An 18,508-nucleotide genomic window follows, 5' to 3' on the forward strand; every position below is an offset into this window, starting at 1 on the left:
ATTAGCCAAATTATACTTGTCCTGCTTACTGTGAACTGAATATTTGTGAGCAATTCTCCACACGGTCAGAAGCTGCCAATGCAGCAATTGTAATTGAACAGCATGGCACATTAATTTTTCCAGTATGTTTTAAGAGCCCAGATTTTATTTTTTAATTACTCCTGAGGTATTTGCATCAAAAACCTGCAATATGTACATTTTGAACTCTCAATATCTCACCTGTTGCTAACTAACCCTGGATTACTTTGGTTAAGATTTTTTCCACATCACCTTCTGCTCTGTACTGTCCGAGATAAGACTCTGTAATTTTTTCCAGGCTGGAAAATAACTTAGGATTTTTGTAATCTGCAATTATAAACCGAAAATGCTGGAAATAGGCTGTGGGCCAAGCATCAAAAATGTGTCTAGAAATAGGATTTCGTGACCCAAGTCACCAAACTACATGAAATTTTCACATATTGTGTAAAAAGATTTATATAAATCACCCCTGAAACTGGATATGAAGAAGACTTGCACATTTTTATTAAATTAGAGAAAAACCGGAAAAGTGTCGGGAATTTTTTAGTCCAATCAAAGCACATTTAACATTGATTTGTCTGCCAGTTGGCCAATCACGCGCTTTGTTTCAGGCTAGCACACAAAATGGCTGAGGGGGCTTCACAGTTGCCTGTTTTACTGGAGATTCCGATTTGTTGTTCTGTGGAATAAATGTCATGGAAACTTGCAGCAGGTAATTGTATTTAGTGGGAAAAGCATTAAAAAGGCTGAAGAAAGTGCTGCGAAGTGGATTAAAGTGCAAGAAAGCCTTCAAAGTCCCTGCTGATGTGCTGGAACACAAAGAAGGCCCCCATGAATCAACTGAAAGGTACAAAGTCTAAATTTTGAAAATCTATCTGTATGGACTTTAATTAATTTCACCCTTCATTCATTCCTCATTCATTCATTCACTCACTCACTTACTCATTCAATCATTCATGAAATTGAGGGCCTAAACTATAACAGTCAATTAAACATTACTCTACAACAAACTGGCATTAGTGACAATAAGTCTTTAACAAATAATCTCGGAGCTGCCTGCGAAAACTTACCGGGAAAAAGTGCTCCGACCGCGGGGCCTAGGTACTCGCGGTAAAGTGAAGCCGCGGTCTCAATTAATAAGCAGCCGATTCGCGATCGCAGAGCCATGGATCATCTCCGCGGGCGGGGGAGGCTGTACATAGTGCCGTCTGTAGCGGTCGTTTTCAGACCCCGATAACGGGAGAAAAACGGAGGGATATCGATCGCTATTTACCGCGAGTACCTAGGCCCCCGCGGTCGGAGCACTTTTTCCCGGTAAGTTTTCGCAGGCAGCTCCGAGATTAGCTGTTAAAGACTTATTACTCTACAACAGGCTGGTATTAGTGACAATGTTTAATTGACTGTCTTATAGTTTAGGCCCTCAATTTCATGAATGAATGAGTAAGTGAGTGAGTGAGTGAGTGAATGAATGAATGAATGAATGAATGAAGGGTGAAATTAATTAAAGTCCATACAGATAGATTTTCATAAATTCAGACTTTGTACCTTTCAGCAAGTTTCCACGACATTTATTCCACAGAACAACAAATCGGAATCTCCAGTAAAACAGGCATCTGTGAAGCCCCCTCAGCCATTTTGTGTGCTAGCCTGAAACAAAGCGCGTGATTGGCCAACTGGCAGACAAATCAATGTTAAATGTGCTTTGATTAGACTAAAAAATTCCCGACATTTTTCCGTTTTTTCTCTAATTTAATAAATATGTGCAAGTCTTCTTCATATCGAGTTTCTGGGGTGATTTATATTAAAAAATTTACACAATATGTGAAAATTTCATGTAGTTTGGTGACTTGGGTCACGAAACTGCAGAATAAAGCTCCTCGGCCCACAGCCTAAAAGTCTCCTCTTATCAGGCAGTATCTGTGGAGGGAGAAACAGTGATTGTGTCTTGGGTCAAAGATTTGTCTGATCTGAATAGTTCTCTTAAGTTTATTGGCCTGACATATTGACCTTTCGTTCTCCTACATGTTGACCTTTTATGCCACGTGACAATAGGTGCAGGAGTAGGCCATCCATCTCTCCCCCCCCCCCCCCCCCCCCCCCCCGCGAGTGACGTCACAACGGACTCGCAAGGCAGGACGGGGCACCCGAGTGATGTCATATTTTTTCTCCTTGAATTTAGGTGATCATTTCAAAAGATCATTTGTTTTGAACCGCTGTTAATTATTTGGACAGGTAACATTACCCCTGGTTTACTCTTTCTAAGTAGGTCATACAAGATCGCCACTGATCTGCTTTTGTTCATATAGTATTTTTACAAAACACTTTGTGACCAACCTATAGTTTGGGTATAGTTGGTAGTGGGTTTTTAACTGTGTATGTGTGGGGGGGAAACTTTTAAATCTCTTCCCTGTACGGGGACCCGACCTTTTTCCTGTCGGGTCTCCGTTGTCGTTGTGGCCTGGCGCCGTGGGGTGGCCTCCAGCCGGAGCGAGTAGGGGGCTCAAGTCGCGGAGCCGGCAGAGCTGCGGACCTACCATCGTGGAGCTGGCCGACTTTGGAGCGTGGAGAGCTGTGGTGGCGCGCTGCTGCGACCCGACTCCGGTGGATGGTGACACCGGGAGCTCGCGGGTCCCCGGTGGGAGACCGCTTTGCGGGGCACCGGCAACTTCTCCTGCCCGAATTGCGGATGACCTGGAGCGGGGCCTTACATCGCCCGGCGCGGCTTAAACAGCCGCGGGACTTGCTAGAGCCCGCCGGGGGCTCCAGTGTCGGGACCCGGTGCAGGGCCTTGCATCGCCCGGCACGGCTTTAAGTGGCCGCGGGACTTTCTAGCGCCCGCCGGGGGCTTTAACATCGGGAGAAGAATGGAGAGCAGGGGAGAGACAAGACTTTCGTTTGAACTTCATGTGAGGTTCAAATGACAAATAAACGGTATTGTATTGTATTCCATTTCGTTTATCACCTCCCTATATGTTTTTTGTTGCTGGAATTTGCATACCCACATTATTGGATCACAGTGTTACTTCACCTATTTGGAAGACAATGAACATTTTTTCTTTAATTGGATGATTCAACCTGTTTTGGGAGAAGGTGCAAGATATGTAGGAACAGAATACTGGTCTTGGGTGTAGTTTCTGCAGTTTGCACATTTCCCCTGTGGCTGCTCTGGCTTCCTTCCATGTAACAAAGACATGCAGATTGGTCACTGAATTGGCTACATTAAGTTGCCCCCGAGTGTGTAAATGACTAGTAAAATCTATGGGGAGAATAGTGTAAAATAGCTGTTGGATTGTCAGTGTGGACTTGGTGGGCCAAATGGTTTGTTTTTCTGACTTTGACTTCATGAATTCAGAGATCTTTTCCTTTCTCTGAACAAGTGATTGGATATATTGTGTTCTGATTCATCACAGACATTCAGTGACAGTACTGCAAATCTGCAAAATGTTTGTTTAAAATCTGGGACTTCTTAGCAATGTTATGAAATGCCCTGGGCCTTTAATAAATAATTTCTCTGGCACTTGAGAGTAGTTGTGCAATATACTTAGCAGGTCAGGATAGAATATTATGCGTAGCATTCCAGCAGTGGAGTTCAAATTTCATGCAAAATATTTCCATATCTAAACCATAAAATAGGAATCAATTGTAGTGTATCTTACAAGTACCAAGAGGAATCTTCAGCTATATAACTATCTATATACTTATAAAACTCTGATCTTGGATGTGTATTTATTTGTGTGTGTGATGTTCGTGTGCGTTTCACATCTCCTCGAAAACACAACGCGCTAACGGTGCAATTCTTACATATTCCGAGAGATTTATGCCATGGTAAAATCGCTTAATCTGAAAATTTCACATTATTTCTCGAGTTATTTATGAAAATGTTCAAAAAACATGCAAAAAAAACAACTCTTTCGCTTATTCCCTGTGCTTAGCCTTGCTCGCAACATTGTTGCTATCCAAGTACACTGAGTTCTGTACACTGAATTCTGCTAGCTAGCAAGTGCAAATGCATTTTTTTTAAAGCTTGAAAATGAGGGAGGCTGAATAAGGCGAAATGAGCAGCCCCTGCGCAGTTGTCGGCTATGGATGAGTGCTGGAATATTGCGTTGGGGGAACGGGTTTTGTTGGAGAAAGGGGAACGGGTTGCGTTGGGGGACCAGACCTCCGGCAGGGGCTATGGGTGAGTGGTGGAATATTGCGTTGGGGGACCAGGCCTCCCGTGTGACAGTGGACCCAACGGGTCCCACTTGGTCTAGTATATCTTATGTAACTAAAACTCTCATCTTGTTTGTGTGTGTCAGTGTCATCTGGGCACAATCTGCTTGATTCTAATTTCCTTACAAACGCTAGGCCACAGCCTTCCCATTTTCACACATTCTACTCGCATCTTTCCATCGAGGCGATAAATGTCTTCCCGTCGCATTCCCACCTATATTTCCGAACTTTTTAATTGTTTAAAGTTTTAAAAACAGCCCAAAAACTCACCCATTTCTGAAAAAAAAACCCTAGTGACATGACAATGCACTCGCAAGGCAGGACACTACAGCGCTTGCGTGGCTGCTGGTGCCCGGTGGGGAGGGTGGTGCTGGAGTGAGGGCCGAAAGAGAAGCCGCCGCCTGAACCAAGGACAAGCCCGGAGATGAAGTCTGGGCCTGCAGTGGAGCCCAGGCGGCAGCCGAGCTGACGGCTGGAGTCCACAGCCAGGGCTACGCCAAGTACAAGAACCAGGCCCTGGCACTGCTCTACGACCTGGGTAGGTTCTGGGGAAAGGAATAGGAGAGGGAGATGCCCCCCTCCGCTCCCCTCCTTCTAGGGATTGAAGAGGGAGGCTGAAGAGCAGGAGGAGGGATGCTGGGGGATGAGGAGAAATGAGCCGCGGCTGCTCAATTGGGGGCTATGCATGAGTGGTGCAATATTGCGTTGGGGGATGGGGTGAGTGGTGGAATCCTGCGTTGAGGAATCAGACCTACACTTGGTCTAGTTATTAATATAAAATTCCCATCACAGGAAACATTTCTGCTCAGCATTGGTATCATCCGAATTGCAATACCTTGCAACTAATAGGGTGGCACAGAGGTGCAGTGCCAGATACCTGGGTTCGATCCTGACTACGGGTGCTGTCTGTATGGAGTTTGTATGTTCTTGGTCCTGGCACCATCCTCAATCTTTGCGCTCTTTACAGCTTACTGGCATCTTTCCAATAGCAGAGTGACAAAAACTGAATACTCCAATTGCAACCACACCAACATCCTGGAGAACTCTTAACATAATGTCCCAATTTCCTTACTTAATACTTAATTCCATATAGGCTGCATTTATGGCCTTGTCAACATCCTTCTTAGTTACTACTAAATAATCAATTTCACAAAAGACAATCCATTCACATAAAACCACACTGACTATATCTAATCAACCCATCTTTCCAAATGAATCTTATCCCCAGAATCTCCAGTGACATTCCAACCATAGATGTTAGGCCGACTGGTCTATACATGCACAGAACAGTACATCATAGAAAAAAATCCCTTTTGCCCACAATATCTGTGCCAAATAGGATACCAAGATAAACTAATCTTGCATATCCATATGCCTATCTGAAATACTCTTAAATGCCACCATCATATCTGCCTCCATCACCTCTAATACTGCATTCCAGGCACCCACTTAAAAAAGCTTGCCCTGCACATTCCGTTTATACTTTTGCTCTCACTTTCAAGCTGTGCCCTCTAGTTTTTTGACATTTCTACTCAGGAGGGGGGAGGGGGGGGGTATGTTCTGACTGTTTATCCTACCTATGTGCTTCAATTTTAACTTCTGACAGGCCTCCCCTCAGTTTCCAGTGTTCCAAAGCAAGCCAACTTTGTTCAACCTCACCATATAGCTAATACTATCTAATCTTGGCAACGTGCTGGTAGACCTCTTCTGCACCCCCTCCAAAGCCTCTATCCACATCCGTCCTGTAATAGGACAATGCAGCCTTACCAAAGTCCAATGAAGTTGCAATTGCTATGAATTTGCTCTCGTTCCAGATTTTTCTTTGCAGCCCTTTCAGTCTTTCAGCACCTCACAAGTATCTAACAATAATTTCTATACCTCAGCCAGACACCTGCAATTATTTCTTCAACTTTCCAGTGTCCTTGGATATAGCTGAACAGGACCAGATTTATCTAACTTCGTGTATTGTACATTCAGCACCTCCTCGACTGGAAGGTATGTATGCTTGACATCACTTTCTTTTTATAGCTTTTGCACTCTTTTCTGGAACAGTACGTTTACTAATACTCATTCTTTAACCAGAAAGGGTATTTAAAAATATCAATGTCTTATGAGCAATCCTTTCCTGCTGGGGTTTGAAATGCATTGTGGGATTATGTGTACCATGCATTCCCACTCAAGTAATTTAACACTATCCCCAAACCCTATGGCAAAAAAACAACTTTCAGGAGACAGTCGGGTGCATGCAGAGATTAATGATTAAGCACTAAGGTTATCAAAATCAATTAGAAACTTTCCAATGTAATACAACCAGCTGACATGGGCTAATAATACATGTAAATTTATTAGTATGTTTAATTAGACAGGGCCATGATTAAACTAGCAAAATAATTTCCTTGTGCGGTAAGCAGCAGATCTGAATAGACTTCCTTGCAATTTTGTTGTTGCCTAGTGACAGATACACACACCTTTCACTTTGTTCTTTTCATAAACATACTTTACTTATCCTTGAATTAGTTTCTATCCACTCCAGCAAACAAGTTAGTAACCTGCATCATACTTACAGGCAAAGATTCAAACAGAATTGGCATAACATTCTGGATCAGTTTAAATTAGTAAACTTTGACAGGGAGTGGAGGGAATTGGATTAGGTACAGATTACTTTAACCTAACATCATGTTTAGCACCATAATTGTAGGCTGAAGGACCCATTCCCATGCTACACTGTTCTGTTCTATGTCTCTGCTTCAAACATATTGACTAGAGAGCTTCAACATGTCCAGAGATGAATAGTTGCATTATATAAACCCGAGTGAACAAAGATGGAACTGAAGTGTGGCTACCATCCGGTACAATTATTCTAAATCTCCCTTCTATTTCTAAGTACAGCTCTATATATCTTTCCCATTGCTCTGTTGTACTCGAGTTTGAACTCGATAGCATGCAAGCAAAGCTTTTCACTGTACCTTGGTACATGTGATAATAATAAACCTAAATTTCTTAGAAAAACTTGCACATTTCATTTTAAAGACTGTTGACTATGATTATATAAATTGCTGCTGGGCTCATAATTTACTAAGAAACCCATTGTTTAGTATCACTTATTTATGTACCTAACTTGCTAATTTAGTTTTATTTAAAAAGGAAAGGCGTAGGCAAAATAACAAGGATAAAATAGTTTTTATTTATAGTCTCATAGTAAAGGTCAGCCTCAACTTGCAAGACATTTCTTGGCAGTATGTACAACATACCTGTAATTTCCATGGAATGAAATCAAATAACAACAAAGAGACAAATCTACGTAATACTACAACCTAGTTTAAGCTTAGACCAGTAATTGAAAAGCAGAGACAGACAAATGTACGCACCCCTGACACAGCCTGAACGGTGCCTGACAGCCAGTTGATTGTTCAAACATCAATAATTAGCAGTTTTGCAAATCAATGTAATTTGTATTATGCAGACCAAGGCTTAAATACAATTATTTCATTACCTGCTAAAACATAAACTTAACATACCCTTTTTGGATGTACTGACAGTTGCCATTTCAGTATCATCAAACATTCTTTTAGGGGCACTTAAGCTGTTCCATCATTTTTTTTGTAGCGTCACAAAAGTAATTCAAGGCACAGAATATTTGAGTACTTTAATCTTAAACACAGTGGGAAAAAATGAAATGCAACTGGACTAAAGTCAGACTTTAAAGCCAAGTTTCAGTGAACGTTTCATAATTGAATAAAGGAAAAAAGCTCTCAAAACAAGATTTAGAAACTAGTCATATCAGCAAATAGTTTGAAATACAACTGTACAGATTAACAACATCAAATAACATGTGCCTTGCTTCCTTATTCTTTCAATAGCATATCATTGAGACTAATCTTTTTGTCCACTGGATGCCAAGTGAATAAGTCTTAAGAACTACTGCAAAGTTCCTTTCACAGAAGACGGAGTCCTTAATAGTTTGACAGCTGCCATTTTGTAACTTCGAGGAAGAGCAGGGAGTCCTTCTACTGATGAAACAAGAAGCTATCCATTTAGCAGCATCTTGTTATGATCCTTATAGCACAAAGGGGTCTGACAGAAGACAAACTGAAAAGTATAGCTATACACAAGAATCCCTAGTAAAAACCAGCCAGTTTATTGCCTGAACAGACTCAGCTTGCCTCCATTCGCAGTTTCTTTCTGGTCTGCGGTTCTTCAGTTTCCGACTCTGAAGTTGAGTCAGAACCCCCGTCAAAAGCAGAAACTGCACTGCCCTTGGGATTGGTGTACAAACTGCTGTCAGAGGATGAAAAGTTGGCTTGTAGCTGAGCAGCTGCCCGTGCCTTTTCCAATGCACGTACTGTAACAGAAAAGTAAACAAAACCCGTTACCGCACAATTAAATCGTCGACTGCAGTCAACCACCACAATGCACATTCTTGGAATCTGCCACCAACCCTGGCAGCATGTTCCAGGCATTCACCACCTGTGTGTTAAAAAAAGTTGCTCTGCATATCTCCTTTAAACATTGTCCCTCTCACTTTAAAGATATGTCTCTTGGATTTGATTTATCCATCTTGGGAAAAGGGTTCTGACTTTAGATGAATATTAAGTCGGATTTTTTATGTCTGCGTTGCTTTACTTGAATACATTTCTGCAGTCAAGTGTTATTGTAATGTCTACAAGATTGCAGCTCATTTGCATTTTTTGATAATTATAACTACTTTCAGTTTACTTGTTAGTACTCAAGTGATAATTTGTTCACAAAATTATAATAATACCGCAGAAATGTATTTTCAAACACCAAGTAAATAATTCAGTAAACCTGTTTCCTCATTCAGCATCTTCATCTGATTTCTGTCCGCATGACACACTGAGCACCATGAAGAAACTTTAAGCTGGGTAATATTTTGTTTTTTTAAGCTATGCAATGTTATTTCAGTTATAGAGTTAAAAAGTGAAACAGGAGTATTTTATACAGACTTATCACATGATTTGATAAGGAATCATTCTTGGCTGCAAACCAAAAGGAAAGTTCAAAGTCTCTACATCAAACACTGAGTGATTAGAAATAGTTTTTTTTAAATCCCAAAACATATGTTAGGGCCATAACATGCATAACCATCACTGCAAACGTAAAAATCTGAACACAATACGCTACAAAATTTCTCAGTTTATTTGCACATTCATTCTGGTAACACTTGCATCAAAAAACAGTTTACATCCACTTAAAACCCTTTCTTTCCTTTAATTAAGGAGCATTGGCAACCTGTTATGGAATATCCATTATTCATATACAAGCACAGTACTTTTCTACAAACTGCATTCAAACCAAACATTTGTTCTTCTTCATTAACTCAGTTGATTAAATCCTTACTGGGGAGCCCGAGTCATACAACTTTGAAACATGCCCTTTGGCCCAACTTGCCCACACCAACCAACATGTCCTGCCTGCATTTGACTCGTATCCCTCCAAACCTGTCCTATCCACGTACCTGCCCAGTTGTTTATTAAACATTGCAATAGTCCCTGCCGACACTGGAAGCTCATTCCATACACCCACCACCATTTGTGTGAAAGCCCCCAACTCTCTTCAGATTTCTTTAACATGAAGGACATTTCCATTAAATTCAAAATGTACGGTTTTTCTATCCAAACACCTTTTAACACATAAACCTGCACTTGTTGCCTTTGAGCAAAGTAGTATTACAGGTGCACAACCTTTTATCCGAAAGCCTTGGGACGAGACACATCTCGGATTTCAGAATTTTTCGGATTTCCGAATGGAAGATTTTTAGCGTAGATTAGGTAGGTAGCGCGGGCAGCTTGAAAAGTCTGGAGCGGCTGCCTCCTCCCCGGAGACCGGGGAATCATTGTAAATCATTGCTTAAATGTTAGTCAGTTAGTTTGGAGGGATTTTATGTGGTGGGGGGGGGGGGGGGGTGAAGGGGGAAACTTTAATTCTTAGTCGCCTACCTGGTCGGAGAGGCAGGGAGCGGGCAATGCCTTACCGGATCGCCGTGCAGTAAGCTCCGGAGCGCTGTGGCCGCCGACTACCAACATCGCGGAGCTGGGGGCTGCGGGCGTCCGGCCGCGGGCGGCGCCGGTTGGAGCTCCGACCCGGCAACTCTACCCCCGCGATGTTGGGAGTCGGCGGCGTCGCAGCGCTGGGATGCCAGCGGTCAGCGGGCAATGCCTTACCGGGTCGCCGTGCGGTAAGCTCCGGAGCGCTGTGGCTGCCGACACACAGCGGCTGCGGGCGTCCGGCCGCGGGCCGCGCAGCCAGGGGTAGAGTTGCCGGGGTCGGAGCTACAACCGGCGCCGCCCGCGGCCAGACGCCCGCAGCCCCAGCTCCGCGATGTTGGGAGTCGGCGGCCACAGCGCTCCGGAGCTTACTGCACGGCGACCCGGTAAGGCATTGCCCGCTCCCCGCCTCTCCGACCAGATAGGGGACTAAGAATTAAAGTTTCCCCCTTCACCCCCCCCTCCAAACTAACTGACTAACATTTAAGCAATGATTTACAGATGTTTAAGTGTCTCCCCGGTCGCACTGGCACAGCACTGCGGACTCGGGAGCTGCGGACTCCGGTGGGAGGCGGCTGATTGGGAGGTCCGGGCCGCTGAGGAGGATTTTCACCGTCGGGGTTCGGCGTCGGCGTTCCATCAGCCCGGCGAGAGGGCCTGAGCATCGGGCCGCCCGGGGTGGCAACTGCGGGTGCTCGGAAGGCCCCGACCACGGGTGAACATCTGGGAGGATCGGAGGGGAGGCTGGCTGGACTATGGTGCCTTCCTCACCAACTTTCTGTGTTTGTGCTTTTTTTTAAATTCTATTTTATTTTTAATGTTTTATTATTTATTATTTATTTATTTTTATGATACTGACTGTAAAGGGAAATTCATTATGTTGTCTCTAGTTGAGACAATGACAATAAATTTGAATACAAGATACAAGAATACTAGGGCCCTATACAACTGCAGAAGGACCTCCTTGCTCCCATACTCAACTCCTCTCGGTATGAAGGCCAACATGCCATTTGCTTTCTTCACTGCCTGCTGTACCTGCATGCTTACTTTCATTGACTGATGAACAAGGACCCCCAGATCCCATTGTACTTCCCCTTTTCCCAACTTGACACCATTTAGATAATAATCTGCCTTCCTGTTTTTGCTACCAAAGTGGATAACCTCACATTTATCCACATTAAACTGCAACTGCCCACTCACCCAACCTGTCCAAGTCACCCTGCATTCTCATAGCAATAATAGCAATGAGAAACTAAATTAGTCATGTCTTTTACTGACAATGTGAAAAGACTATTCATTTCTAACTTTTAAAATGTCTTGTGTTTGATATGGGAATGCTTTTGTATTAACTGCAATTTTAACGAACTTGGGTATGCAGATGACTTAATCCATTACAAAATAAACAAAGGTCAGCAAAACAAGATTTTAAACAAAATTCCCATTCTGAGAAATCAGATTGTTTCATAAAATTCCACTTTGCTCAAAATAAAAACTCTCAATTTGACATACCCTTACCTTGCTGCTCGAGCAGAGTATTCTGTCGCTTCAGGTCGTCGATGTCCTGTTGATGTGTGTGGTTTTTCCGCCTCATATACTGAATGTACTCTGTGGCTTTATCTAAGATTTGGGCACGGGATGCCTATATAAACAAATTTTTTGTAAAGTGCAAATTAAAGTCATTGAACTGTTATGTGGTACCAACTTTCTAATACAAATCTTCATTTCATCAAGAAGGCAAAAGGCCATGGGAAAGTTAAAGACAACACAATTACCAAACCAAATTTGTTAACTCTGTTTTGGTCACAAATATATAAAAAATCAAGAGACAACTGTGACTCAATGAGGCGGTTGAAGTTAAATTTGGCATCAATGTTAAATGACACATTAACCGTGTGGTCCACATCCCAGAATTAATAAAAGTTGGTCCCCTTTACAAAAGGTCAAGACTGTTTTCCTACCTACAAAATGTATTGTGGTGCATCCACTTTCATTACTATCTGCATTGTTAGTGCCAAACTAGAAACAACTTGCCACGGTAACTGAAATAAAATACTTCCCCTACTTTACTTCTGGTGCTTTTGTAATTAGATTTCATGGACCATTACGTCAGTTAGGAATAAGCAAAACAATGCAACTGACATGCAGAGTGATGCAAGAACAATTGCACAAATGGGAAATCAATAGTCAAGCTTTTCCCTGTTCAAGAGTGTTCATAAATTATGAACCAACATGTGCTAACAAATTCTTAGAGCAAACTACATTTCACTGTATATTCATTTTTATGGTTGGAAATCAAATTTGGATCAAAACTATGAGTGTCCAAAACAATAGCTACCCAATCATTGCAATTAAGATAGACATAAAACTCTGCGCCCTAGGCAGATCGCTGGAGAAAATGAATAGGGATGTTTCAGCTCCAGACCAGCATCTGCAGTTCCCACCTACACAACCTGGGAAATCTGAAGCCAATAATTCTCATTTTACCAAAATAATTTGGACAATAAAAAAGACGGCCGTCTGTCTATCTATCTATCTATCTATACAGGGTTCGTGCACTTGGAACAGCTATACTTTCAAGGTCCAAAAATCCCATTTTCAAGGAGACATTGATGGTTTATCGAAGACGTATATAAATTGCTTGGCATTGGATGATTTGATTCTGTACCAAATAAAAGAAAGAAGGTTGGCTGGTCACGATCTCAGATTTGATTGAAAATCATGTTTTGCACACCTCTGGGACAAAGAACCCAGGCGAAAAATCAACTTTTAACTCAAAGTTCCTTCAAAGTTATGAACCATTGATATAGCTTGAATTATTGCCAAATGCCTATTGGAATTTGGAGTTGAGACCTTGTTTTCTGTTGTGTTATTTGTGTGCTCTGATGTACAGACACCGATTTTCAGGGAAATCTGAGAAGGTGATCAGTCAGTCCACGTTGCACAGAATGACACAAAACCACATAATAATTACACACAAGATGGTTAACTAATCTATATTCGTACTTCAATAGAGCACTGATGGTCCATTTTATCATCTTAGCTGTTCAATCTGAAACCATGATAATGGATAACTTTTTCAACCAGTCCCTGCAAACCTGTACTGTCTCTGCCTACTTCAAAGTTTCCACTATTGTCCCTGTACCCAATAAGACAAGGATTACTGCTCCACATCAGTGAGACCAAGAAAGAACTGCAGATGGTGGAAAAATCGAAGGTAGACAAAAAAGCTGGAGAAAGTCAGCATCTATGGAGCGAAGGAATAGTCCTTGTCATTTTGGGTCGAGACCCTTCTTCAGACTGATGTCGGGGGGGGGGGGGGGGGGGGGGGGGGGGTTGGGCGGGAAAAATAAAGGAAGAGGTGGAGACAGTAGGTTGTGGGAGAGTTGGGAAAAATGGGAGAAAGCAAGGCCTACTTGAAATTGGAAAAGTCAATGTTCATACCGCTGCCCATATCACTCCAAATATCACTCCCCACCCCCCTACTCGTAACAAGGACAGAGTCCCCCATGTCCTCAATGGAAGTGAGTTGTGGTTGGCGCTGGAAGTGAGTTGTGGTTGGCTGGGCGCCGGTGTCCCGTCAGTCCGGACATCTCTGGCCGCCCCCCCCCCCCCCCCCCCCCCCCGGGACACTCGAGTGGCGGACGACGACCATGGACAGTCCGGCAGCGCTTGCGGCGCCGTGGACAGGGGGATCGATCGTGGCTGCGGATGAGGCGCGGTTCAAGACAAATTCCTTGTATGTGTACATACTTGGCCAATAAACTAATTTCACTTTTCAAGCTCTTCTTATTTAGAAGTTTTTTTTATTTCAGTGACTTTGTCTTCTATGTTTTGTTGCACTTTTTTCAGCTGAACACTCTTTTCACTGGCAGATCTGCGCATGCTGTTGGACTGGGTGATCATGGTGACGCTAGCCACGTGGTCCTATCTAGCTACACAGACTTTCCCCAGAAAACTCCAGACAGTTGAAGCCACACGCACTATTTATTGGAGCCACCTACATGAAGCTTAGATGTTAGTCTTCATTATTGCATGATACATGGGGTGCTGTGAGCAGTGTTGCAGAGCTAATTTTGGAAGTGCCGGAGCTGTCAAATCATTTCAGGTTTTAGTTGGGGGGGGGCAAGCTAGTCTCCAAAGAAGGTGGAGGACAAATCAAAATAGGACGTACATGGTAAATGGTAGGGAATTGAAGAATACAGTTGAACAGAGGGATCTGGGAATAACCGTGCATAGTTCCTTGAAGGTGGAATCTCATATAGATAGGGTGGTAAAGAAAGCTTTTGGTATGCTAGCCTTTATAAACCAGAGCATTGAGTATAGAAGCTGGGATGTAATGTTAAAATTGTACAAGGCATTGGTGAGACCAAATCTGGAGTATGGTGTACAATTTTGGTCGCCCAATTATAGGAAGGATGTCAACAAAATAGAGAGAGTACAGAGGAGATTTACTAGAATGTTGCCTGGGTTTCAACAACTAAGTTACAGAGATAGGTTGAATAAGTTAGGTCTTTATTCTCTGGAGCGCAGAAGGTTAAGGGGGGACTTGAGAGGTCTTTAAAATGATGAGAGGGATAGACAGAGTTGATGTGATCAAGCTTTTCCCTTTGAGAATAGGGAAGATTCAAACAAGAGGACATTACTTCAGAATTAAGGGACAGAAGTTTAGGGGTAACATGAGGGGGAACTTCTTTACTCAGAGAGTGGTAGCGGTGTGGAATGAGCTTCCAGTGGAAGTGGTGGCGGCAGGTTCGTTGGTATCATTTAAAAATAAATTGGATAGGCATATGGATGAGAAGGGAATGGAGGGTTATAGTATGAGTGCAGGCAGGTGGGACTAAGGGAAAAAAGTTGTTCGGCACGGACTTGTAGGGCCGAGATGGCCTGTTTCCGTGCTGTAATTGTTATATGGTTAAAATATTGTACGGTTGCACTCACTAATTATCAGGAAAAATAATTATCAAGCAAGTAAATAAAAAGGCAGTAATCATGTATTTCTACAGGGGTGGCGGCCCAGCACCAACTCGCCCCGACTCTCCCGCAGCTGTGGGCCTTCACACTCACACCCACCCACCGGTTAATTGGCTTGATAAATGTAAAAATTGTCCAGTATAAAATTGTCCAACATCCAGCATTGTCCCTGGTGGACTCTTTGGAAGGTACAAGTACAAGGTACTCACTCCGCCCGCCTGCAGACCCGGAGCTCTACCTCTGGACCGCGGCGCAGCCTGCCCGACCAACACGAGGCTGAGTCCTAGTGCTCCTCCCCCCTACAGGGAACATTGTTAGCAAACATATCTAACAATGTTTCCCGACTTTTAATAAAAATACGCATTATAAACGATGAAAAAACGCCACATTACTCTGCATGAATTAAAACTTTTATCATGTGAATTTTCAAGGACCTATGAGAAATCCAAGGACTTACGTTTCAAATTCCAGGTCTTAAGGACCATACGAGCCGTATATATTATTATTATTGTTACTAAAACTCTCATCTTGTTTGGACCTATATTTGTTTGTGCAAAAACGGTACACGATAGCGATACGATTTTTGGCCCACCTTACTCACCATTGTCCTGTGATGTAAATTAAACACATTTGGTGCTCATTGATTTTATATTATGCAAGTTATTTACATTTTAAAATCATTATCAAACCACTTCTCCACTTGCATTGCCTGTCTGCCGCGTTCGACGTCACAATGGGATCCCGAATCTCATTTACATTTTTTTTTAAATCGCAATTTTAAATAACTCCGTTTTAATCAAATTATTCCGTTTTCATGAACAGCTAACATCGTTTTGGGAAAAAACGCAATTTTCATTGAGAATTCCATTTAAAAAGAGAACGCTTTTTTCATTGGGGGGTGGGATAGGGGGGAGATTTCATTAAAAAAAAACATTGAGATTTTCATTGTGGGGGGGGGGGGGGTGAGGAGTGGGGGAGCAGGGGGTCGGGAGAGGGTTTATGGAGGGACTGATTGACTGAGGGTAGCGGATAGGCGAGGGAGTGAGAGGTGAGGGAGGGAATGGGGAGGGAAGGAGAGGGGAAAGAAGAAGGAAGGTGAAGAGGCCTGGCGTGGGCCGAGTCTCAGGGCTGTAGCCGGGCCTGTGCTTCTGTATGACGTCACAACGGGAACCTGTCAGCCACGCCTGCGCAGTTGGGGGCTATGGATGACATTGGGGAACGGGGCCCAACGGGCCCCACTTGATCTATTACCTGTATAGATTAAACAAATGTTTGCAGTTAACCAATCATCTTTTTTTTATTTACAGAAACTGACAGCCCTGAATGGAACTGCAGATAATTATATGCATGTTTTGTGGAAGTTCAAGATTGCCTTATAATCACCCTGCAATGGTTTAGATCGCGTTAAACTCCAGCAAACCAGTTCATTTGAACATACATTCTTTTAGCCTGCATACCATTTACAATTTATTTCACTTGAGTTAATTGCATTTAAATTATTTTAAACAATTCAAAAGCAAAATAAAAACCTACAGCTACTGGAAATTACGTACAGAATTAATTTATGGAAATTATTATTATTTCTGTCACAGATGCTGCCTAATCTACTGAACATCTCCGGCACTTTGTTTTAAATTGTTACAGTTGTCAGACATCCACAGACATTCGATCTTTGACAGTCAGCAAGTCTGGCGGCGTGGGTTATGGACAAAGCCCGGATCATTGCACAAACCAGGCTCCCTTCCATTGACTCCATCTACATTTCATGCTGCCTTGGCAAGGCCACCAGCATAATGAGGGACCAGGCTCAACCGGTCACTCCCCCTTCTCCCCTCCCCAAGAGGTAGACGGTTGAAAGCACATACCTCCAGATTCAGGAACAGTTTTTTCCTAGCTGTTATCAGGCAAATGAACGGTCCTCTCATCAGCTGTAGTGCAGTCCTGACCCCCCCCCCCCCCCCCCCCCCCCCCCCCCTCCCATCTACCTCATTGAAGACACTTGAACTATCTTTAAATCGGCTTTTATCAGACTTTAATGTTATATCTTGTACTGAATGTTGTACCCTTTATCTGTGCACTGTGGATGGCTTGATTGTATTCACGTAGTCCTTTCTTTGACTGGATCACACGCAAACAAAAGCTTTTCACTATACCTTAAGAACGCGTGACAATAATAAACTAAAGTAAATCCCGTGCAATTTACAGAACGTAGAAAAATAGTTGCAGCTATCGTTCATATGATCCTGAGCCTGTGGTCATGGCCAATCCTCTCAATACCATCGTTCCACTATCTTCACATACCCCTCAATGCCTTGACGAGAAATCTATTATTCAGTCTCGATTCTTTTGGGAGAATTGCAGAGATTTCTCCCCTGCTCAGTTCTAAACATCTTGTAAACAGAGACCAACTCCTGGTTCAAGATCCCACCCCCAGTCGGGTGAAACACCTGTTTTGCATCGAGTCTGTTAATTTGTCAAAACTTAGTGTGTTTCAATAAGACGACCTCTCTGTGTTGCATGCAAATCACAAGCAGTCCACGTTGCAATCTGGTTTGGAAGCAAAAGGTTTGGAAGGAAATCTGGGCCATTATAATAAATCACATCTCTCTCAATTTCTCACTATGTACCCTCCGCAATAAATCTGAACAATTGACTTCTAATCCCTTTAAAAAAAAAGAGAAAAATACTAACAAATGTTTCACTCCACTGTCGCTTTTGTACAACAAGAATATTGCCACTGAGGAGTTTCTTTGACCTGGTTTCATTTTCTATAATTGGTATGCTTTCTGGGTTAGCATTCTACCTGATGGTTATGCAGGCTTGTCCCCATAACTACCAACGGTTGCTGCCTGCAGAAAGGCCATACAACTCTAATACTGATTATTAAAAAGTGAATTCAAACACAGGATATGCTGGAAACTCAGCAAGTCTGCAAGCATCCACGAAAAGAGATAGAGTTACTGTTTCAGATTAAGGGCCCTGATTTTCTAATTTTTCAATGTTTACAATACATCACCAATAGTTAACCAGAGGTTAGAAGTACATAGCATGGAAACAGGCCCTTCGGTTCAATCACTCATTTCAATCAAGATGCCCCATCTAAGCTAGTACCATTCGCTCACATTTGGCCCATATCCCTCCAAATCATTTTTATCCATGTACCTGTCCAAATATATTGCGTTATAATTGTACCTGCCTCAGCTACTTCATCTGGCAACTCGTTCTATATGCCCACTGCCATCTGTGTGGAAAAAGTTGCCCCTCAGGTCGCTATTAAATCTTTTTCCTCTCATCTTAAA

At 42.8% G+C, this 18,508-nt stretch overlaps 1 protein-coding gene across 2 annotated transcripts in view; it reads right to left on the reverse strand.

The window, feature by feature from the left end:
- Positions 1-7,394: 7,394 nt before the first annotated feature.
- max (MYC associated factor X) overlaps positions 7,395-18,508 on the reverse strand; it is a 28,664-nt gene continuing 17,550 nt past the window's right edge. The window contains exons 3-4 of one of the 2 annotated variants that reach the window (XM_033026877.1): positions 11,754-11,877; positions 7,395-8,575 (exon numbers count right to left, since the gene is read on the reverse strand). In XM_033026877.1, coding sequence (XP_032882768.1) covers positions 8,388-8,575; positions 11,754-11,877 — 312 coding nt within the window. In that variant the 3' untranslated portion in view covers positions 7,395-8,387. Of the gene's footprint in view, positions 8,576-11,747; positions 11,878-18,508 lie in introns of both variants that reach the window. The other variant, XM_033026876.1, reaches the window with a different exon arrangement.

The sequence above is a fragment of the Amblyraja radiata genome, chromosome 9 (genome assembly GCF_010909765.2).
Source record: "Amblyraja radiata isolate CabotCenter1 chromosome 9, sAmbRad1.1.pri, whole genome shotgun sequence".
Classification (NCBI taxonomy): Eukaryota; Metazoa; Chordata; class Chondrichthyes; order Rajiformes; family Rajidae; genus Amblyraja; species Amblyraja radiata.